Raw genomic sequence first — 25,061 nt, 5'->3', positions numbered from 1 at the left:
CCTCTCTCACCGGAAGTGGGGCCCATTCTCTCCCCTTGCCCCTTTTAGCCAGATGATGCCAGCCCTGAGGAGCTGCACTCCCCCTACAGCCTTCAACGAGCCCTGCCTACACCTTTATAAATTGTCCTTTTATTTTTATTTTTTTCTAATCCTCACCTGAGAATATTTTCCCATTAATTTTTAGAGAGAGTGGAAGGGAGAGGGAGAGGGAGAGAAGCATCAATGTGAGAGAGACACATCAATTGGTTACCTCACGCACACACCCCAACCAGGGCCAGGGATGGAGCCTGCAACCGAGGTCTGTGCCTTTGGCTGGAATCAAACCCGGGATCCTCCATTCCAAGGGCTGACGCTCTATCCACTGGGTCAAACCAGGGAGGGTAAATTGTCCTTTTATTAAACACTGCTCAGTTACCCAGATTAAGCGTGCCATCTTTTTCCTGGTAAGACCCTGGCACATACCTTCTGGGTATCATATTCAGATGTCTAAACTGAAAATTCTTATCAAACCTTGAAATATGAGTCTTTGCTTATGGAAAATGAAATATTAGAGATTTAAGACCCCAATCTGACTATATAAGGATTCTTAGGAAGGAGGTGTGTTTAGGCAATCAGAAGAAGCAGGCACAAGGTCTCGCTTTTAGCCATATCAGTAGTAACTTAGGGAATGCAAATTCAGAATTGGAAGGACAGATGTGAAGTACAACACATCAATAAGATAAATAGGCCCTGCCTTTGCACTAATGGATCAAGCTAAAGACAAGTGATGCCCTAGCCCAGTGGTCGGCAAACTCATTAGTCAACAGAGCCAAATATCAACAGTACAATGATTGAAATTTCTTTTGAGAGCCAAATTTTTTAAACTTAAACTATATAGGTAGGTACATTGTAATTAACTTAATTAGGGTACTCCTAAGGCTTAGGAAGAGCCACTCTCAAGGGGCCAAAGAGTCGCATGTGGCTCGCGAGCCGCAGTTTGCCGACCACAGCCCTAGCCTTCCAGGTATAGAGAAACTGGGAGTCTTTTCAACCATGCTTAAGAAGCATGACCCATTATTCCCGCCACTGCAGCCACCACATACTTCTGTCCCAGAGGAGGTCACCACAGACCAAGCAAAATCTTAGGCCTTTGGTAACAGAAATACACTAAAGTAGTCTTCCACATTTGTTGGCATTTGTTACTTGCGTTAGTAGAACATTGCAAAGGCAGCTTCAACCTTATTGGTAATACTACTTCTTAGTATGGGGAGAGTCATGTTCTTATTTTGTTTCTCTTTTTCCCACTCCATCTGGCCTCACCATTTGTCTTTCAGTGCTCAAAACCTCAAAGCTGTGCCTGCAGGAGACTCCAATGGAAATTGGAGAGAGCAGACGAGGTTCACATCACTGCACAGCACGGCCAACAATTTAAAATTACCAATCAGACCTCCCTCTGCCATTCCACCTCAGAGGCATTTTTCAACGGTTTCATCTTCCTGAGCTCCAGCCACCCCATCAGATTGCAGGGTGTCCTCCCTCCTCCCACCCCTTTTCTCTTCTCCATCCTGAATTCCAGACGGTCTCCCATTGGTAATCAAACACACTATTAAGGTAGGTTTCCAAATGAAGATAGTTCTCTCCTTGAGATGAACCCTCTGCGATAGCTTATTAAAGTAAGACAGTGTTTTCTCCCTAACACAGCTTTTAATGGAATGCATTTTAATGAGCATATTTTTTAAATACATTTTTATTGATTTCAGAGAGGAAGGGAGAGAGGGAGAGAAAAATAGAAACATCAATGATGAGAGGGAATCATTGATCAGCTGCCTCCTGCATGCCCCCTACTGGAGATCGAGCCCACAACCTGGAATGTGCCCTTGACCCGAATCAAACCTGGAACCAGTCCATAGGCCGACGCTCTATCCACTGAGCCAAACCAGCTAGGGCTTAATGTGCATATTTTAGGATCTTCTGCTTACAGATACCATAGGTTTATGGATGAAGAACATTTTTGGAGACTTCCCTCCTGTGATAAGGACCTTTAGATTTCAGGGTTTAGAATACCCAACTCACACTTGCATAGTTCCTTTCATAGCATGAGGCAAAGGCCAAAGGGGTTGCACAACACAGCCTGACCCTGGCTGGCAGGCACAATCAGTGCTGAATACTTCAGACCTCCTGGCACAGCTTCTGCACACAGCGGATGCTCGATAAATATTACTGACTGATTGATTCTGGCTCCAGTGGTCCAGAGAGCTCACACAGAAACAACCAGTTTTAAAAAGAAACTTGAGTTTCAGGCTAATAGGAAATATTCAAGCAGATTCTGACTAGGGAAATCTTGTTCTGGAACAAATTGAATTCAGTTTTCACTTTTTTATTTTTAATTTTCAAACTAGTGCTCTGCTATGGGCTGATGCTGCCCCCCCTCCCCACACCCCAATTCATATGTTGAAGTTTTAACCCCCAATACCTCAGAAGATGACTATTTGGAAATAGAGTCCATAAAGAGGTAATTAAATTAAAGTGATGCCATTTCGGTGGACCCTAATCCAATATGATTGGTATCCTTACAAGAAAGGGAGATTAGGACACAGACATGCACAGGGGAAAGACAATGTAAAGAAACAGGGAGAAGATGGCCAAATTCCCACATTAAAAAAGAAGTTATTTTGCCCAGCTGGTGTGGCTCAGTGGTTGAGCATTGACCCACACACCAAAAGGTCCCTGGTTCAATTCCCCCCTCAGGGCATATGCGGGTTGTGGGCTCACATATGGGGTTGTGAGCTCAATCCCATGCAGAAGAAAACTGATCAATGATGTTTCTCTCTCTTAGATGTTTCTATCTCCCTATTCCTCTCCCTTCCTCTCTCTCTAAAAATCAGTAAAAAATATTTTTAAAAGAAAGCATGTCTAAAAAAGAAGTTATTTTTATTTTGAAATAGCAAATTTAGAGATAAATATAACCTAACAGTGCCTACTACTTGACACAGAGATGGCCTCTCTCTCTCTCTCTCTCTCTCTCTCTCTCTCTCTCTCTCTTTCTCTCTGGAAAAAAGAAAAGTTATTTGTTAGTGGGCCAATTTAATCTCGCACAGGTGGGGGTCCCTCAGCCCAGCCTGTACCCTCCCCAATCTGGGGCCCCTCAGGGGATGTCCGACTGCCTCTCACAGTCTGGGACCGCTGGCTCATAACAGCTCGCCTGCCTGCCTGATTGTCCCTAACTGCTACCCTACCAGCCTGATCACCCCTAACTGCCTCTGTCTCACCCTGCACCTGGAACCCAGCCTTCCCTCCCTCTATGAACCAGGAGATCACGATTTGATTCCCAGTTAGGGCACATGCCCAGGTAGCGGACTCAATCCCCAGTAGAGGGTATGTGGGAGGCAGCTGATCAATGATTTTCTCTCACCATTGATGTTTTTTCTCTCTCTCCTTCTTCCTTCATCTCTGAAATCAATAAAAATAAAATTTTTAAGACTACTTTGCACAATTATAAATAAATAAATTTTAAAATTGAATTAAATGGACAAATTTTTGATAAATTACAACTTAGCACAAGTTACAAAAGAAAGAAGAAATATAAACCTCTAAATAGGCCAATTTCTTTTCTAAAAAAATATTTTTATTGATTTTAGAGAGAGAGGAAGGGAGAGGGAGAAAGAGATAGAAACATCAATCAGCTGTCTCCTGCACCTGGGATTGAGCTGCAACCTGGGCACCAAGCCTGAAACTCAGGAAACCCAAAACTCGGGCATGTGCCAGAATTAAACTGGCAACCTCTTGGTTCATGGTCAATGCTCAACCACTGAGCCACATTGACCAGGCTAAATAGGCCAATTTTCATCAAAGAAACATGAAGAAATATGAAAGAGCTATCCAACGAAAAAGCACCAGACCCAAATGTTTCTGGGGAGAATTCTACTAAATATTTTAAGGTCCTACAATTCTAATGCTATTTAAACTGTTTCAGAGCATATGAATGAGAGAGAAACTAAATTAAAGTTAAAGATGCAGGGATAATATGTACACCTAAATTTTAAAAGTTTACATAGGAAATAAAACTACAACCCATCTCCCCGATGATTATCAATGTAAAAATTTTTAAATAATATGTTAGCAAATGGTATCTAGTAGTACACTAAAAGGCAAACACGACATGACCAACTTATTCTTATTCCAGGGATGTAAAAATTGTTCAATAGTAGGAAATCCACTAGTAGCTCAAAGGAAAGAAACATCATAGAATTATCTCCACACGTGCTGAAAAGGCATCTGGCAATATTAAAGAGCAATTCTGGATCATAAAAAGAAAGAAAATAGTTAATGAAATGGACTCACTGGTTGCTCCCTTCATCTGATCATATGCTTAACAGGAGAATATTACATGAATTTCTGCACAGGTCTACTGAGACCATTTGCTTACTATCATTAGTAGTATTTAACATTTCAAGGCAGTTAGATGATCAAACACGATTCAAAAAACATCTACCAACACCAATGAGGAGAATAAATTGGAGGAAGGGCAAAGAATTCTATAGGCCAAAAGCAGATTTAGGAAGCTGTTGCAATAATCCAGGAATAAAAGGACAAGTGCCTGAACTAAGGTAGTGATGACAGGAATGGAGAGTCACAAGCTTTAAGTTTTTAAGAGAATCAGCTCAATACGATTTAATCATCGATGAAATATTAAGAAATGAGTCCCAGATTTCTGGGCTGGGCTAGCAATGCATCAGAGGGTCATTCATTAAGAGAGAGAGCACAAGAAGATATTTGTGTAAGAAAATGACTTAATTTTAAAGAACTTGAGCTAGAAGAGATGGTGAAAATCAAAGGGGGACTATCTATTGCATGGGTTCAGGAGAGATTCCAACACAAAAAGTCGATTGCTTTATCATTTTTTTCTATTTAAGTCTCAATGTTATCATTCTAATCTTACAAATGAAGAACCAGTCTGTAAATTATAGAACAGATAAAAGCCAAGGGAGTGAGACTCTATCTCAGCACCTGCCTCCCAGATAGAAATCTGACCAACAGAGAAAGGTCCTGATACAAATGGTGCCTAACCATGCACAGGAAGAAACAACAAACAGCAAAAACAACATGGCCTCAAGGACTGATATATCAAAAGTAATAACATGAGCTTATAGTTGCATGTGTACATAAAATGTCTGAAATGTCTACTTCTGCATGTATTGTTTTCATTTGATACTAATAAAAATCTCAAATAGTATTATTTCTACTTTAAAGAATTAGAGAAGCTAGTAAGTTACACAGTGCAAGTAAATTCTAGAACCAGAATGCCAGCATTTATGTTTAACATAAATAATGTTTCGGTGTTCTTTATTTTATTTTATTTATTTTACTGTGTGTGTGTGTGTGTGTGTGTGTGTGTGTGTGTTCTTTTTATTAAAACATGCTACCTCTCCATAACGGTATATGGAGTAAGGGCTAATAATTTTTTTTAATCAACTCAAAATTTTGAAACAAGGAATGAAATGACCCCAATTAGTTAGATCACTGAGATAGAACAGAATATAACTCATGATACAGATAAAATAATTATTTTTTATAGTCGAATAGAGAAGAAGTAGCTCTGAAGAGAGTCAGGCAAAATATGAAACCCATATTGGATTTCTGCTGATTCACTCTAAGGAACAATGTAGTAGGTAATAGTGGAATTTAACTTGAGCAACCTTGAAGCCCACGTAGAAAGCAGAGGGTTTGAGGGCACAGGTGGTGTTTCTTCTGCTTCTATTGAAGATGATGATTTTGAAAATGAAACAGAACAGCAGCTACATAGATGTTGCACAAGAATATGGTTTCTTAGTTCCTAAGCCCTACTGTGCCAGTCTAGTGGAGAGCATTTCCATGAGGGAGGAAGAAATAATGACGTGATTACAGAGTCATATGTGGAAGGAGTGACATTCTCCAAAGGTACCCAATGAGGTTTATTTACTATGAAGTCATGAAATTTAACATATTTGATGTGCTTTACTCAATGCAGTTATTGTTCGTTGGGGAAGCCTCTTTAATTTGGCTCCTGTGTCATTTTGTCATTGATCATAGTAGTTATTTGGTAGCTTCCTCATTTTCTGATGACAAGATCTTTCAGACTCTTGTACATTGTCTGATGTGGACCTGAAAACACTCATTTCTAAGGAAACTCTGGATTCTTCTTATGGAGAAAAATCATTGAAGACCACAGCTAGGCTACTATAAGGTATTTCTCAGGACTTTTTCAGCCAGGAAACACTTGTTTTAAGAAAATATATATCATGAGTTTATGTTAATATTTCCAATCCAAATTTAGGATATTTCACTTTCTGTTCATACTTTTTATATGTGTGTTCTCTTTTGCTAAAAATATTAGTTCCTAAAACATTAACATAATTACTTATCAGTTTTCTAACAATAGTATCAACATTATTACTAACACTGACTACTGAAAAAAAAATTTTTAATGTTTCCTAGCTGTTCTTTTTCTCCTTCTTGGAGTATATTCACTAGAGCTGTACTGTCAAATTATTATAGTTTAAAGTCACATGAAATATCTACTCTCAGCGAGGTTCACCTAACAGCTCAATTTGTTTCATTTTACTCTCAATTTTTAGGAACTGCTTTCTATTTTGTATTAATTTTTATATGGTTACATAAAACATAAAAATGGTTCCAAAGTCAAATCTAAAACCAAAAAATAGATTCTGAGATTTCTTACCCTTCCACTCTCCCTACCACTATCAATGTGAGTCTCTAATGCAGCGGTTCTCAACCTGTGGGTCGCGACCCCTTTGGGGGTCGAACAACCCTTTCACAGGGGTCGCCTAAGACCATCGGAAAAAACATATATAATTACATATTGTTTTGTGATTAATCACTATGCTTTAATTATGTTCAATTTGTAACAATGAAATTGGGGGTCACCACAACATGAGGAACTGTATTAAAGGGTCACAGCATTAGGAAGGTTGAGAACCACTGCTCTAATGGGAAAATAGTGCCCCCTAGGGGACATCTGGTTCACCACTAAGCAGTGCTGCTGGCATCTGCATGTGCAGGCCAGAGATGCTATGAACCATCCTACCACTGCCCATGACAATCCTATAACAAACAATTGTTCATTCAAAAGTTTCAATAGTATTGTTGTCGAGAAATCCTGATCTACAAGTAACACTGTTTCCTTTTAGTTTGGAACTCTTTTTTGTTATAATACAAGCCAAAAAATATTACTTCCTTAGAATAACAGTAAGCATCATATACAGATTTCATGTTTATTTTTTACATTAATGATCTACCATGGAGTTCATTTCAAAGCAGCATATAGACATATTCTTTATTCTTTTTAAAAAATATATTTTATTGATTTTTTACAGAGAGGAAGGGAGAGGGATAGTTAGAAACATTGATGATAGAGAAACATCGATCAGCTGCCTCCTGCACACGCCCGACTGGGGATGTCCCTGCAACCCAGGTACATGCCCTTGACTGGAATCAAACCTGGGACCCTTCAGTCCACAGGCCGACGCTCTATCCACTGAGCCAAACCAGTCAGGGTCATATTCTTTATTCTTTATTAAAAGGGCATAGTACTTCATTATGGGGATGTATAATAATTTATTCAACTATCGTTTATTCATGGATATTTGACTTAAGGTTTGAGTCTTTTTCTATTGAAAACAGTTTTGCTGTGAGTAGCTGTTTTGGTACTTTTGTCTACATATTTGCAGTAAATTCCTAGAATTGGGATTTCTGGGGCCAAGATACAAATATAACTTGGCTAGATATTGCAAATTCCCCTCCTTAGAGGTGTATCTTCCTGTATTCCCACCAGCCAATAGAATATATTGTCAATTTTTTTATTATTAAGATGATTGAGAAACGATATGTTACTGTAATTTTAATTTACATTTTCAATATACATAAGGTTGAGTATTTTTTCAATTTATGTAAAACCATTAGCATTCATTATTACTTTTGAGTTAACTTCTGCCAATTTTTCTTAGGGTTACTCGTTTCTTAGTGTATTTTTAGAATTTGTTTTATATTAGATATAGTGACCGTTGGTCTGCATTGTAATTCACAAATACTTTTTCAAGTTTTTGTATTTTAATTTCCTTATAGCTTTTTTCCATGCAAATTTCTTTTTTATTTTTGTGCAAATTTATCTGTCATTACCCTATTTCTTCTAGATTTTTGAATCCTTATCATTAAAGTCTTTCCATTTACAAATTATAAAGGAATTGATATATACATGTGTGTGAGTAGTTGCATGACTTCTCTGATACATTTGGAAATTTTTCTGGTGTATGATTCAAGAAGGATCAAATTTTATCATTTCCCTGTAGCTATTCAGTTATGTTAACATCACTTATTAAAATATCTTTCTAAGAGCACTGTTTTGATGAGCTATCTTTATCCTATATATCAATTTCTATATGCATTTGGGACTACTTCTGGATTTTTTATTCTATTATATTAGTCTAATTACATTAGTTTGTCTATTATATTAGTCTGTTTGGTTCATGTTCCAATAATATCTGCTAAGACTAGCACCCCTATCACTTATCTTATTTTTTAGGGTTTTCCTGGATTTTTAGGGTTTTTCTTGCTTAATGTCTTCCAGATAAAAATTTTAATCAACTAATATAACTCCAGAAATAAATTTTAATCCAGTTTTTATTTGTATAACATTAATTTATAAATTAACTTAAGAACAGTGTTCATCTTTTGGTAGTCATCTTTTTAGCCAAGAATATCATGTGTTTTTCCATTGTCTCAAAGCTAATTTTATGCATTCTGGAGATGTCTCATAGTTTTTCTCATATAAGTTTGAATATTTCTTGTTAAGTATATGCACAAATTATAATCCTATTTTAAAAATATCCCATAATATAATTTTCAATTTACTCAACTATAAATTCAAAGTATTTAACTGTACCATGGACAAATAGATACTTTCTTTATTTCAAGTCACTACATAAGTCAAAATTCTAAATTAAAATGTCAAGAATGTGGGGATAGGTGGGAAGAGATTAACCAAAGAATTTATATGCATTTATGCATAACCCATGGACATAGGCAATAGTGGTGAAGGCCTGGAGCAGGGGAAGGGGATAGGCTAGAAGGGGTCAATGGGGGGGGGGGAGGGTACATCTGTATAACTTTCAACAATAAGCACAATTTTTTTAAAAATGTCAAGAATAATCATGGAGCAATAGTTGATACTAGAAGTAGATCAACAAACATATTTAAAAAATGGATTCTGAGGATTACTCACAAACTATAATGCAAATGAGTGTAAAGCTGTAGAACACATTAGTAAACAGATAATTTGGGAGCATTTAGAAAAGAAGATAGTGAAAACCTGAAGTTAAATAAGCATAATTCCTATTAACTGCTTACTAGACTACCAAATAAGGAGAATTAGGGTATATATTGATTTTTTAAAAAATATATTTTATTGATTTTTTACAGAGAAGAAGGGAGAGGGAATAGAGAGTTAGAAACATGGATGAGAGAGAAACATCGATCAGCTGTCTCCTGCACACCCCCTACTGGGGATGTGCCCGCAACCAAGGTACATGCCCTTGACCAGAATCGAACCTGGGATCCTTGAGTCCGCAGGCCGACGCTCTACCCACTGAGCCAAACCGATTAGGGCTATATGTTGATTTTTGACAAGGGATTTGGAAAATTCTTAGAGATATGAATTAGATAAAATAGCTAGATAGATATTGGTTAATAACATTATATAAATTTCAGGTATATAATATAATTTGATCTCTGTATACTCTATTGTGTGCTCACCTCCCAAAATTTAGTTTCCTTCCATTACCATGTATTTGACTCATTTTCCCAATTTGCCCTTTCCCTCAATCCTTTTCCCTATGGTAACCATCATTCTGTTGTCTGTATCTATGAGTTTTTTTTTATTTTTTTTGTTAATTTGTTACTTTTTGTTTTATATTCCATTTATAAGTTTTTTCCTTTTCTGCCTGACTTATTTCAGTTAGCATAATACTCTCAAATTATCTATGTTGTCACAAATGGCAATGTTTCATCTTTTTATGACTGAATAGAGTTCTGTTGTATACTAGAGGCCTGGTGCACAAATTCATGCACCAGTGAGGTCCCGAGGCCTGGCCTGTAGGATCAAGCCAAAACCAGCTCTCTGACATCCCCCGAGGGTTCCCAAATTGCGAGAGGGCACAGGCCAGCCTGAAATGCCCCACCAGTGCACAATCGGGGCCGGGAAGGGACCACTGGAGGGCTCTAGGGCGTGTCTGGCCTGTCTCACTCAGCCCTGATCAGCTGGACCTCAGCAGCAAGCTAACCTACTGGTCAGAGCGTCTGCCTCCTGATGGTCAGTGCATGTCATAGCAAGCAGTTGAGCAGTCTTAGCATATCATTAGCATATTATGCTTTGATTGGTTGAATGGCTGACTGGACACAGCATATTAGGCTTTTATTATATAGAATATGTACATTTCCAAGGAAGACAGATGTATGAAACAGACATATGAAAAGATGTTCAACATCACTAGTTATTAGGGAAATGCAAATCAAAACCACAATAGATATCACTTCACACCTTTTAGAATGGCTATCATCAAAAAGACACAAAATAAAAAGTATTGGCAAGGATGTAGAGCAAAGGGAACTCTTGTGCACTGTTGGTGAGAATGTAAATTAGTGCAGCCACCATGGAAAACAGTATGGAAGTTCCTCAAAAGTATTAAAAATAAAATTAGCATAGAATCCAACAATTTTTCTTTATGGCAAAAAAAAAGTGAAGACACTAATTCATAAAGATATATGTACTCCTATGCTCATTGTAGCACTATTTCTAATAGCTAAGACATGGGAAAAATCTAATTGTCTATTGATAGGTTATTGCTTATTGAAAATAATAACTAGGTTGCTGATTAATAAGTATCAATGAGGAGAATGTTCTCTAGTGAGTTGCTATAGAACTCTGTTCTTGGCTGTGTCCTGTTCAGCATTTTAATTGATAATTTAAATAAAGACAAAAACCATACTTCTCAAATTGTATTTGATGCAAGGATAAAACCAATTGCTACTGTAATGGGTGACAAGATCAGAATGCAAACTATTCTTCATAAGTTTAAGTAGGTTAAAAATGAACAAGAAAACATGTAAAAGTAAAACATAAAGTTTGAAGCATAGAAACAAAACTTCAATAGCTTAAGTATAAGATGAAAAAGACTGACAGAAATTCCAATAAAAACAACTAAAGAAGTTTTACATGAGCAAAAGTACATCAAATAATAATGACTCGTGATATCTAAAATAGTTATATATTTCATCATTTGCATTAACAGGAAGTTAACACCCAGATCAAAGGAGGTCATAGTACTCAATACTCACTGTAACCTGACAACGACCTGCCACAGTAATTGGTTTAATTCTGGGCACCATACCTTCAGAAGTACATTGACAAACAACAGTGTGTTGAGAGGACAAGGACAATGAGGTCCAGGGAAACTACTTTACATGAGGGCTGATATGTGAAAGAAAGGACAAATACAATATGCATCATCCAACATGGGATAATAGGATCAATGTACTGAAATTGGTAAAAAGCTGTGCTTATTAGAAATAGCCATAGACAAACTTCTACTGCACCAGCCTTGTATATAAAGAGAAAACAAAGAACAATGTACTTTAGGGATAGCATATCTTTTATTCAATGTGTCTTTTTTGCTTTGTTCACCTGAAGGATGGAAAAAACCTTTCATATCTTTATGTGTTATTGCCAAGATGTCTATTGTTGCAAACTCTGATTGTGTATAAGCCACCTATCCAACAAACAGCCTGGCAAAGGGTAAGGCTGGCAACATGGAAGAATTCTATCATTGAAACCAGTGTTGTTGGACCAGGAGTGGTGGCACCGCACCACATTTGAAAGAATGTGAAGATATTTCGGTTGTCACAATACCTAGGGGATACTGCTGTTCATTTAGTGGGTAGAACCAGAGATCATGAACATCCTGAAAGCATGTGAGGCTGTCCTTACAACAAAACATTATTCTGCCCAAAGTCTCAGTAGTGGCCATGTTGAGAAACACATGTTTAGAGCATGACTGTGTTCATGGCACACCTTAAACACTAGAATATTTGGCTGCAAGAAGGAATGCAATTGTATACGCATATTTTTACAGATAATCCTTGGATGACCTTCAGCATTATCTTGCTGTCTGAGTTGTAATTTTTACTGCCTTAACTTCCATCCCTTAAACTCACCTGGCCAATTTCTCACTCATTCCAGTAAACACGAGCTTTTCCTTGGTACCAACTTGGTGATAGACGCCACCTCTCATATGTTCATTGCAGCAAGCTGTGCTCCGCTTCTCACCACATCTTATTACACTCGTGGCTGTGGGTCCAGTCTGCCAGACATCACTACAATCATTTCTCTATGCAGTCAAAACTCAACAAGCCAAATCCGGGACCATGTTTGTGGGGGCATTTATAACACACATGCCCCAGGAAACAAATTGAGAATCACAAATTTGAGACCATCAAATTTTATTTTTACAAATTCACAACTAATTTTCCCAGCTCATTCTTTTCACATGACTTCCTTTTATATTTTTACCAAAATGAATATAAAAATTTTAAAGAAGATAATTTATCAAGTGTCTACTTCTTTTGTTATCTACATCCTCTTCCAAATGAGGTGGGCTGTTGTCAATAACAATACCCATCATTGGTTAGCTATGCCTTCTATTTCCTCTTTTTCCTAGTACATTCCAACCTAAAATGGCTTAATTGCTGTAGGGTGCTAATCAAACTCTTTTACAGTAACAGATGGCTCAACAGCTGTTAAATTTTGATAAAAACTTTTGTTCTTATCTCAGAACATTTTGTTTATTCTCATTAAATAGAAAAGGGAAGAAATGAAAGCAAACATAAGAGAGAACAAAAGTGGTCTTCAGAGAACTTTCTTGCTTAACCTATGAGCCATGAAATTAGTGATGTGTCAAATAAGCTGGAAATTTTACCATTTAAAGAGCATCACAGTATAGGGTTGGCTGCTTCCTTGCCCGTATCTATAAAGAAATACAAAAATTGCCCTATGCTGGTTTGACTCAGTAGATAGAGCATCAGCCTGCAGAATAAAGGGTCCTGGGTTCGATTCCAGCCAAGGGCACATGCCGGGGTTGCAGGCTTGGTCCTCAGTGGAGGGCATGCAGGAGGCAGCCAATTCATGATTCTTTCTCATCATTGACGTTTCTATCTCTCTCTCCCTCTCTCTTCCTCTCTGAAATCAATAAAATATATATTTATTAAAGAAAAAAAGAAATACAAAAATGATGGACATAAATTACAATTCATATCAATACTGCAAATAGATCTCCTAAAATAGGGGGTGGCAAGCTGAGGCCCACAGAACAAATCCAGTCTACCACCCATTTTTGTATGTCCCAGGAACCAACCATGGCTTTTACATTTTTGAATGATTGAAAAGAAAACAAAAGAGGAATATTTTATGATATGTAAAATTAAATTTAAGTTTCATTGTCTATATATACATTGTATTAGAACACCCCCACGCCCATTCATTTATAAATTGTCTATAGCTGCCTTCACACTACAATGGCTACAAAGCCTAAAATATTTATTATGTGGCCATAGCCTTTTAGAGAAAAAGTAAAGTGTGAAGAGTGTCAGAAAAAGTTTAATTATGCAAATGGATGTGAAGTAAACCTTTTTAAACAACTGTAGTAGTGACACAAAAGCATTGGGCCTGCATTCAGCTTCTAATTCAATGGCAAAGAACTCAATCTTTTAAGCTTAGCTTGCTCAACTGTGAAATAGAAGTAAAAATATTTAACTCACTTTAGGGAAGATGAAGTTTGATGGGTGATACGGAATGTTCACTTGACAACTTTAGATTGTTGTTTTAGAGTAGTGGGTGATTCGTTTCTTGTAGTTTTTTGTTTTTTGGGTTTTTTTTGAAATAGAGAATAATTGCTGGAGCAAGGTGCTGGAGAGGAAGGAATCAAGGGCATAAATGGGAGGATCTACCTTAGACCAGAGACCTCATTCTCAGTAACTGCATGAAAGGAGGAAAGAGTTGGTGGGGATATAGGTGAGTTGGAGTGCAGGCTAGCAGACTGGGAGAGCTGGGTGGCGAGACATCTTACCAGATTGCCCTGGTTTCTCAGTAAAGATCGACCCAGCCTTGAGGAGAATGGCCAAGGTTTGCAATAGTCAGGGAGGCAAGGGGAAAGACTGATCACCAAGGAAAAATGGGCCCATGCAGTTTTTATATCTAGGCCTAGAAGTAGCAGCCTAAGGGCAAGACAGGCTGGTATTGTAGTCTTGCTTTCTGGCCCGAAAAAAGGAGAATGAGTTAGGGTGGCCTGTCATCAGCCCCTGCATTACTGTAGCTGTATTAGACTTTCTCTGTAACCTAGAATGCTTTTCCCAACCCTTCACTCATCCGTATTCTATTTAACACTCATCCATACTCAATTTTAACAGGTGTGTTTGTTGGTTTTTTTAGGAAGATGTCATAAACTTATTGAAGCTAAGAGGAACCTTAAAAACACTCTCATCCAACCTCCTCATTTTGTGGATGATTTCCTAGTGTGGCATATAGTTCAGAAATTGTGGAGTTGGATGACCTAGGTCAGTACAGTTTCCATGATGCCACACAAATCTCGTGTAATCATAATTAAAAAGAAAAGGATAGTATGTCTGTGATCATTGCAGAGATGGCTACAAAATTAAAGTTAAGATTTGTGCTTTCAAAATTAAATGTTGTAACTATTACACAAAAATTATCCCTGTTGAGGATGATGACATAATGTGAACACATATGGCAATTGATTTTATATAAAATACATATATAAGAAGTGAGCACAAGTGAGTGATTTGAATTGATGTATACGAATGCCAGGAGCTGCTCAGAATCCTATAATTGGCAACGCATTCAAACACTGCAAAACACTATTCAAGGCTTTGCCATGCTTCTGGAGGGATGACAGTGCCCTCTGCAGCTTCAACAGAAATCAGCAGTTTGGATGGAAAAACTGTGGTTTAAACATCAACATGGAAGTGTGTGCAATTAACATGCATGCTCTTGTATTCATTTTCCCTTCCTGAACTGAATAAAAATAGCTATGTAAAGATCATATTTTAAGCAAAGTACACTACAGTATATATTGTAGGTACCTATTTATATAAAAAGACATGCAATAAAGAAAAAGAGATATGTATGTGCATATCTGTAGATTAATCTGAGGATAACACTCTAGGAAATTGCAAGTTACCTCTGGAGAGACAAACTTGTACCCTGGGGATCAGTTGTGGGAAGAAGGTTAATTTTTCACTGTGATTCTTCTTATGCTACTTACATTTTTTTCATCATACGCATGTACTAATCTTTGAGAAAAAATTAATAGTAAGAAAAAAGTTAATAGTAAAAATTTTAATCACCTTTTAGAGAAGTAGTATGCATGCAAACTTTAAAACTCTCTGAAAGTTCCATAACCTCAAATTCTTTAATCTGTTGAAAACAAGACAACAGGCCCAAAATGGAGTTGCTCATGCTAAACCTCATGCCACCAAATTAAGATTTAAATATATTCTTGGCTTTCCCAGAAATAGGATTTTAAACAGTCAATCAGGAATCAACAACTAGGTAATCTGCCTGATAGGACCCTGTCACCCCCTAAAGGAAAGTCAGTTTTTAATAACCAATCCACTTTGGGGCTGAGGGTAATTTCCCTTTTCCACTCCTTTCTGCCCATGAAAGTCATTCATTTTTGTGTAGGTCCTTAGAGTTCTTTTCGATCTGCTAGATGAGATACTGGCTGATTTGAATAGATTTTTGCTCAAATGAACCTTTACATTTTTTAAATATGCCTCAGTGTATCTTTAACAAGTCTCTTCGCCTTTCCTGACCACTCAATTTAAGTTAAAGCACAGCTTTCTTAACTCTTACCATCTTATTAGATACAGCCCGCATCTTCTAGCTGGGCTAACCATCAAATCAACAGGTTTTTAAAGTGATGGTTAAGCCAAGGCTCCCTTCCTAAAGCAGGCTTCTCTGACTCTCTTGGGCAGGAAAGGGGGAAGAATCAAAGGCTCTTTCTGCGTGTTTTGTTTCTTAACAAACAGCTTAAAATCAGTATCACAAAAGGCAGCTTCAGGGTGGCAAACTGTTAATTCCTTTCAGAACCCAACGCCAATGAAAACAGGAACTTAGAGAGATAAAAAGGAAAAGAGAAAATCTAAACCTCAGAGTTTCTGAGCACAAGATTCTTGTTTCCAGGCTGGACAGTGACTTTGAAGATTTTTCTTTCTTATTTATTTATTTATTTATTTATTTATTTATTTATTTATTTTTGTCGGGGTGGGGTTGGGGGTGGGCACTTTGATTCTTTAAAGGTCATAATTCTCTTTCGTTGGTGAAAAAAAATTCTGGGTTTTTTTTCTGCATATTGCAAACTTTTAGGGTGAAGTGGCGTCCTGCACTTCAGCGCCATGTAGCAGATAATAGCTATTTACTTATCACGGATCCCACGCCACAACCACCTTCTCCAGACCCTTTACAGTGACACCCCCTCCCATACCCGTGGACGCGCCCGCCGGCCTCGCGCCCCCCGCGCCGCGACGCAGGTGGAACGGCCCGTGACGTCAGTAGAGACCTCGCCCAATCAGCAGCGGCGTTTGGGAAAATTTAAACTTAAAGGCGGGGCGGCCCGCGGCCTCCGCATCGCGGGCGTGGAGGGCCTGGGCCACTTCCCCGGGGCCTAACGTGACAGGACGGGATGGCGGAGGAAGGGGCCGTGGCCGTCTGCGTGCGGGTCCGCCCGCTCAACAGCAGGTAGGTGTGCCCGCCCGCGACCCGGCGCCCTGCGGCCCCAGCCCAAGAGGTGAAGCCCGCGGGGTTCCCCAGAGCTGCTGCCGCCGGGCGCCGCTGCTCAGTAACGCGGCCGCTTATCCTTTTAAATATTTAATTAAAAAAACACTTTCATATTGGCGTTATCTTAGGTGTCTCCCTCCCCGGGCTTTGCCCCCGCACCCCCCTTGACCTTCTCCGAACTGTCGTCGGCGTCCTTGGGGTGTGCACAGTGGTCTGTTATCCCTTCACCTTGTTGATCCGCTTACCCTCTGCTCGCCTGGGTTCCCTCATGTGTCAAGTCGCAGGGAAGGACCGGCGGGTCTAAAAGACACACTCCAGCTGCGGATTCTCTTACATCGAAAAACTCAGTGTGGTCAGCGTGGGAGCCTTAGCCCAGCGCTGCTCCCCCCCACGCCCCATCTGCACCCACCCAGCCACCCCCGCCCCTGGGGAGGTCCTGTCGGAGGGGTCCTGCTGGCACTCAGGCGGGTGACACCGACCTGTCTCCCTCCTGCTGTGCACCCTGTAAGAGCCAGAGCGAGCCTGTCTTTTTTATTTTATTTTTTTTGCATCGTATTCAGTAGGCACCTAAGACTTCATTCAGACAGTGACTGCATACAACATGCAGAAAGTGGAATGACTGGTGATATATACAGATTGTTTATTTTTTTGGTAAGGTGTACTGTACTAAACATACTGTCATCGTGGCCCTGTGGATCTTACATGGGGCAGGAGAGACAGAAAGTAAAGTAGAAAAAAAATGTAGAATGAAAACGTTGATAGGCGAGTAATAAATGCTACAGAGAAAAAGCAGGGAGGGGAGGTACTGAAGTCTGTTTGCTTCTCTCGTCTCCGGCCTTCGCCCCATAAAGAAACTATTACAATACATCTTGGCAAGTGTTACCATATCCTGGCGGAGAGTGTTGGCTGGAGGCCTCATAGCCTTTTGGTGAGATAACAGTTTGGGGGAAGGCAGGGCTACTGTCAGGAAACTCCTGGCACTTTTCATGAATGAAAGAATAAAGTTACTTAAGGGAAAGGTTAGTCAGGGAATTCCAGGCGCAGAGGGGTTGAATCTGTTATCCCCTGGGAACCTTCAGGTCATTGATTAGTAGGGAGTTAGGATAGATATATAGATAGAGGAATTTAGGTGAGATTGAAGAGAGATAAACATAATCCAGGTCTCCAGTGCCATAGCAAGGACTTCAGATGACCTTTAAAGGATTAGATAGATAGATAGATAGATAGATAGATAGATGATAGAAAGAAAGAAAGAATAAAAACAATAAAATAAAATAAAATAAATAAAGGATTTAAGGGAGTGGGACCTAAGCAGGGTTGCATTTTGGGTGTGTCTTCTCAGCTGCTGCTACTGGGTAAGACAGTGGGAGTGAAGAGCTTCGAAATGAAACTCCCATGAGAGGGTAGGAGGTTATTGAAGCCCTGTTTAAAAGTGTTAACCCCTGCCCTATCTGGTTTGGCTCAGTGGATAGAGCGTTGGCCTGCGGACTGAAGGACCCCAGGTTTGATTCTGGTCAAGGGCACATGCTCAGGTTATTGGCTCAGTCCCCAGTGGGGAGCGTGCAGGAGGCAGCCAATCAATGATTCTCTCTCATCATTGATGTTTTAATCTCTCTCCCTCTCCCTTTCTCTCTGAAATCAATAAAAAAAAAGTATTAAAAAAAAGTGTTGACCCCTCCCCCCAAAAAGGTGGATTTTCCATGTTTATCTGATATAGATGTCATTACCGTCTTTTAAAATGGTTTTCAGAAGATGAAATATTTTAAATTATCTTTCCTATAACATTGCTTCTTTGACCAGTAATAGTAAAATGCAGTGTTTTATTGTTTTAGAGAAGAAGCTCTTGGAGAAACTACCCCAGTTTATTGGAAAACTGGCAATAATGCTGTTTATCAAGTGGATGGGAGTAAATCCTTTAATTTTGGTAAGCTTGTGCTAGCATCAAAAGGTAACCTGTTATTCTGTTCCTGTTAAGAGTACAAATTAAAAAGCCCTGGCTGGTTTGGCTCAGACTCTCAGACGGAAGGGTCTCCGGTTGGTTTGATTCCGGTCAGGGGCATGTTCCTCAGTTGCAGGCTGGATACCCAGCCCTGGTCAAGGCTTGTGCAGAGGCAACCAGTCGATGTGGTTCCCTCACATTGATGTTTCTCTCTGTCTCTCCCTCTCCCTTCCACTCTCTCTAAAAATCAATGGAAAGCCCTGGCTGGTTTGGATCAGTGGATAGAGGTTCGGCCTGTGCACTGATGGGTCCCGGGTTCGATTCCCGTCAGGGCACATGCCTGAGCTGCAGGCTCGATCACCTGTACTGGGTATTCAGGAAGCAGCTGATCAGTGATTCTCTCATCATTGATGTTTCTATCTCTCCCTCTTCCTTCCTCTCTGAAATCAATAAGAATATATATATATATATTATATATATATATATATATATATTTTTTTTTTAAATGGAAAAAATATCGTAGGGTGAGGATTAAAAACAATAACAAAAAGAGTACAAAGGCTTGTGAATAATACTGGATTTGTCATTAAAGAAGAGACCAAGCCTTTTGGTAAGTGCTTCAGTGGGTACCTTAAAAATTGTTCATCCATGTATGAAAGGTAAGATAATAAATTGATATTTAAAACAGTCATAGTCAGAGTGTCTTATGACTAAAACTATAATTTCCCCCTCTTATTTATTAGTGTATTTATGGCCTAAAACTTCGTAAGCCTAAAATGTGTCACTTAATGTGAAGTCATCTTTAAGATCATCTTTTCAATTTAGTATTTTTTCCACAATTATTTCCAAGAAATCTCTTGAAACAGTAAGTAGGGAAGATATTTGTTCTTTGCTGAAATACAGCAAGGACTCACCCCTATTTTTATGGAGCTTATCATGTGTCAGAAGGGACACCTTGATAAGTAATTACACTTATTATGACAAGCATTGGAAGCTTATAGTGGGGGATCTAGCTAGGTATCTGAAATGGTACCACTTAAACTGGGACCTGCAGGATGAGGGAGAGCTACCTAGGACAAAGGGACTTAAAGGCCCTAAAGCAAGGGTAGGGAATATACAGGCCTGTGAAACCATTTGGTCTGGCCTTGCCAAGGCACTAGGGTAAGCTAATTTAAGCAAATGTAGCAGGCTACTTTTTAAGTTGGTAATTTTGTATGGCCTGAGAATGATGTTATAAATATCCCAATGGCCCTTGGCAGAAAAATGGTTCCCCACCCCTGCCCTAAAGGTTACTAGACTGATTTGTTGTATTGATTTAATATGTATATAGTGTTGCCAGTGTGTCAAGCACTGTTCTAAGCTCTTAGAACAAGCCTGTGCAGTAGATACTATGTGATAGGTCCCTTCCCGTTTTAGAACAGGACTAAAACAGAGGCTCAGAGTCACACAGCCAGCAAGGGGAAGTCAGGCTCCAGATCTGTGTCCTAGCCACTTAGGCACCAAAGAGCGGCAGTGAGGTGTTCTCAACAACCTTAGGAATGAGTGTCAAAACAGTGTTAATGTAGAAAGCCAACATATAAGGTTCTGGAGCCAAGATGTATAGTAGAGAAAATGATTCCTGGTAAAGGACTATTTGAGGGGATTAACATAATTTTTTAAAAGGTAAAGCAATATGTGCCAGAGATTATAAAACCAAAAGCAATGAATGCGAAAGCATTTCTACTCAGGTACTACAGATTCTAGGAAGCCGTATATGCCATTGAGGATTTTGACTCATTCACCTATCTGAAGCAGATGGCATTAAGATTTGAATCATCAGGTCATCTCTCCTTACTCAGAAATTATGATGCCTAAGCAGTCTTTGGATGGAACTTTGGTTTTCCATATAGTTCTGCCAACAGGGTAGATGTATGGGCGTGGTGCAAGCAGTGTGATCACTGAATTTCTCATTGTGGGTCAATCCATTTCCCTCCTGATGCACAAATTGATTGCTTGTGAGCTTTTTAATGTGAGGCTACCACTGCAAGAGTGGTCCATTTTTAATGTGCTAACAAAAGCAGAAAACCACTTCCTACACTAGTGAATTCATCAGGGCAAATGCTGTCCTAAACCTAGTCTTTGGCAACCAGCAAACTGGGCATTCCCTCTAAATTCAGCTTTTTTCAGTACTTTTCTTTCAAATGTTTGCATTTGTTGGTTTAGTTTGGGCTAGTCCTTTTTGCTAGATATTCTAAACATTGAAATTTCCCAAAGAGTAGTAATAGTTCTCATTTCCTAAGTATTAACCTAATGTTTAGAATAATTCTGTGAGGAAGATAATATAGTGTATTGGTTTAACAAATTAGGAAACTGAGGCACAGATATATCAACCACTTGCCCAAAGTCACACAGCTAGTAAGTCTCAGAACCAGGATTTGCAGACAGTCTATTTCAAGACTCCATATTTAGCCACTATGCCCTACTGCCTCTTGAAAGTACATAGCATAGATGACGTTTTCTTGGGTGGGTTTTTTGTTTGTTTGGATGGGGTTTAGGTGTTAGGACCAACACATTTTACCTTATAGAAAAGTATATTTTCAGAGGACCAAAAAGTTGAAGAAAATATAGTCTTAAATATGTTATACTATACTAGAGGCCTGATGCACAAAATTCGTGCAAGAGTAGGCCCTCCTTCCCCCAGCTGCCAGCACCGGCTTCCCTCTGGTACCCAGAATCCGGGCTTCCCTCGCAGCCCTGACTTTGTCCAGAAGGACGTGTGGTCTAATTAGCATATTACGTTTTTATTATAGATTTTGACAATTTTATTTCTTTGAGCAACTACTAATTAAGAAAACACAGTTTGTTTGGTTTAACTCGTGTGTTTTTTTTTAGATCGTGTCTTTGATAGTAATGAAACCACTAAAGATGTTTACGAAGAAATAGCAGTGCCCATCATAGATTCTGCCATACAAGGCTATAATGGTTTGTATTCATTGCAGAAACATTTTAGTCTGGGCTGTCTGTTCAACAAATATTGATAGTTTTATACTCTGTAGTCTCTCTCTTTTTTTAATCTTTGTGTGTGTTTTGTTTTTGCAGGTACTATATTTGCCTATGGGCAGACTGCTTCGGGAAAAACATTTACTATGATGGGTTCAGGAGATTATTTGGGAGTAATACCCAGGGCAATTCATGACATTTTCCATAAAATTGAGAAGGTAAATAACTTAGCTAAATTTCTAGTATATACAAGTAAAAGTAGTAATAATAGGATAGCAACTTCAGTGTTCTCTTGTAATGATGAAAGGAAGTAGATTTATAGTTATCTCTTGATTATCTATGGGGAGAGAAGAAAGGCATGCATAGATTTACTTCTTTTCCACAAACTTACTTCAGAGCTTAAAGTTCTTCATTTTTTGCTTGAAATAGTAATACTCCGACCACAAAATGGGCATTAAGGAGCAGGAAAGTCTTATCAGAATGGTTAACTCCTCACTGCCTTTGTTTACTGCCGTTGATTACCAAGGAGCAGTAAAAATAGATGTAGATAAAAGACAAGGGCAGCAGAGGGCCAGATATGGCAGCATAATTAGTTAAGAGTTGGTTGCATTTAAATTACTTATTATTACTTTAATTAATTAATTATTATTGTTTTAATGACTTTTAATGTTTTTATTTGAACATCTGTGGGTATGGTTTTATTTTGAACTTACAGATTTGGACAGGGCACTCTTCTAATTCTATGATACTGTATTTTTCTGAAACAGTGCTTTTGCTTTTATAGTTTTGTGTTTATCATTGTTAATATAGAACCATAAGGGGATTTTTAGGGGTTTTGTTTGTTTGTTTGTTCTTTTTAAGGAGATAGTTTCTCAAACAATATTTTAATATTTAATATTAACACATAAACATTTAGTGTTAGGTTTTCCTAAATGGATGATTAATGTTTTGTTGTTTTATCTTCTAGTTTCCTGATAGGGAATTTCTCTTGCGTGTGTCTTACATGGAAATATATAATGAAACCATTACAGACTTACTTTGTGACACTCGAAAAATGAAGCCTTTAATAATTCGGGAAGACTTCAATGTGAGTAGCAGAGTTAACAAAGTAGCTCAAAAAAGAGACTTATTTATTGCGATTGTTGTTCTTGAACATTTACCTTTAATTTCTATATTTTTAAGTGCTGTATCTATGGTTTATTTTATTTTTTCTTAAGTGACTGTAAAGATCCCTTTTTAAGCAATACATAGTAGGCAAAAGTAGGTTTACAGTTGTAACATCTATATAATAAAAGGTTAATATGCAAATGACTGAACATCAGAATGACCGGTTGCTATGATGCACACTGACCACCAGGGGGCAGATGCTCAATGCAGGAGCTGCCCCCTGGTGGTCAGTGCACACCCACACGGGCAGTGCCACTCAGCCAGAAGCCCTGAGCCGGGCTCACGGCTGGTGAGCGCAGCAGTGGTGGCAGAAGCCTTTCCTGCCTTCGTGACAGCTCTAAGGATGTCTGACTGACAGCTTCAGCCGGCTCCATGAGGAGCGGACTGAAGCTGTCAGTCGGACATCTCCCAAGGGCTCCCGGACTGGGAGAGAGCACAGACTGGGCTGAGGGCGCCCTCCCACCACCCGCCCTGAGTGTATGAATTTCTTGTACCAGGCCTCTAGTAATACAATATAATACAAGAATAAATTCTAAAAAAAATAAATAAATTTTGTATTTTGTATACTCACAACTATACACCTACTTTTGCCCATTCCTATATGTGTAGTTTTTAAATATTGACAGCTGTAATATATTGGTGTAAGTGCCTAAAAAAAGCAAGATGGAAGTTTCAGGTTAGAATTTGGTGTGCTTTGATATAGGAAGTAAATTGTAAATATCATAAGTTTACCTGTTATTTTCATACTATAGTTTTCATTTGCATTTTTAACTTCTAAACATGTATTCTATCATAGTTCGCACCTTCTTTTTGATATGCAAACTTTTAAGTGTTTTCTATTTTCTTTACTCTTCCCATAATTAATCTTGTTTCAGAGGAATGTGTATGTATCTGACCTCACAGAAGAAGTTGTTTCTACATCAGAAATGGCTTTGAAGTGGATCAGAAAGGGAGAAAGTAAGACTTTATTCTGTATTTCTTCAAGACATTGTAAAAACAATTCAATTAAATGCATTTAGGCTGCCAGTCACACTTTCAGTTTTAAGCTAAAATAAAAGTTAATTTTTAAAAATTTTGACATACACTGCTGAAATATGACTCATTTTTTACAGAGAATAGACATTATGGAATTACAAAAATGAATCAAAGAAGCAGTCGCTCTCATACCATTTTTAGGATGGTAGGTAATTCTCTATTTGGTCTTTCCAGTTAAGAATGCACTAATTTTTCTACAAGTTTCCTTTTCCTTCTAGATTTTGGAAAGTAGAGAGAAAGGTGAACCTTCTAATTGTGAAGGATCTGTCAAGGTGTCCCACTTGGTGAGTATTGATAAACCATGATAATGTACCTTATAGGCCAAAGCAAAATTGGACTCAGTTGTGGGTTGTTTGGTTTTATAAGGACTGTTAACTGAACTAAATAAACCATCTATAAATGGTGTTTTAACTAGCGATATATGTAGCATGAAATTGCTAGCTAAAATGTAGGAAGAATTTAGAGGATCTTTCTTCCTATTATGTATGGCTACCATCTCCTAAAATTTAGATGTTAGGATTGTAGGATTTGAGGCTTTCTATGACAGTAATGAAGGGGGTTTGCTTTTTTGTTTGGGTTTTTTTTGTTTGTTTTTTTGTTTATTTGTTTTTCATACACATTTAAGAGTTAACGTAATTTTGGAATGGGTCAGTGTCTTTGTTTTTTGGCTATTTAGTCTCATCCAATAGAATTAAGACTTGTGCGATAAACAAAAATTTAAGTGGGATGGTTTAAAAATAAATCACATTCAAGTTCATTCTTAAGTAAATAAAAAAATATATTTTATATTATAAACACAGTGTTTTAGACTGTAAATCCCTGGAAAGCAAGAGTGATATCTTATTCATCTTGTAGTCCCAACACTTATACATAGTTTATGTTTGTTCATTTTTAGATTTTGAAAAATCAGTCTTAATTAAATCTAATTCTAGTTTACTTACTTTACCATACAAGTGCAAAGTTTATTTTAGTAAACTAGTCTTGTTTTAATTTAACAGCAAAAAACCTAACTTCTGTTTTGTTTTCTAAACCTGGTCTGTGATATATCACTACATTTCCAAC

General features: G+C 38.3%; 1 protein-coding gene across 1 annotated transcript in view; it reads left to right on the top strand.

Annotated features, from left to right (window-relative positions):
• Positions 1-16,784: 16,784 nt before the first annotated feature.
• CENPE (centromere protein E) overlaps positions 16,785-25,061 on the top strand; it is a gene marked incomplete at its 5' end in the record, with an annotated part of 63,045 nt that continues 54,768 nt past the window's right edge. Inside the window, 8 exons of the mRNA XM_081107022.1 lie at positions 16,785-16,840; positions 18,712-18,803; positions 21,690-21,779; positions 21,897-22,015; positions 22,765-22,884; positions 23,840-23,921; positions 24,077-24,144; positions 24,218-24,283. Coding sequence (XP_080963148.1) covers positions 16,785-16,840; positions 18,712-18,803; positions 21,690-21,779; positions 21,897-22,015; positions 22,765-22,884; positions 23,840-23,921; positions 24,077-24,144; positions 24,218-24,283 — 693 coding nt within the window. The remainder of the gene's footprint in view (positions 16,841-18,711; positions 18,804-21,689; positions 21,780-21,896; positions 22,016-22,764; positions 22,885-23,839; positions 23,922-24,076; positions 24,145-24,217; positions 24,284-25,061) is intronic.

The sequence above is a fragment of the Myotis nattereri genome (genome assembly GCF_964212035.1).
Source record: "Myotis nattereri genome assembly, chromosome: 1".
Classification (NCBI taxonomy): Eukaryota; Metazoa; Chordata; class Mammalia; order Chiroptera; family Vespertilionidae; genus Myotis; species Myotis nattereri.
This window is presented reverse-complemented; position numbering and strand designations above follow the sequence as displayed.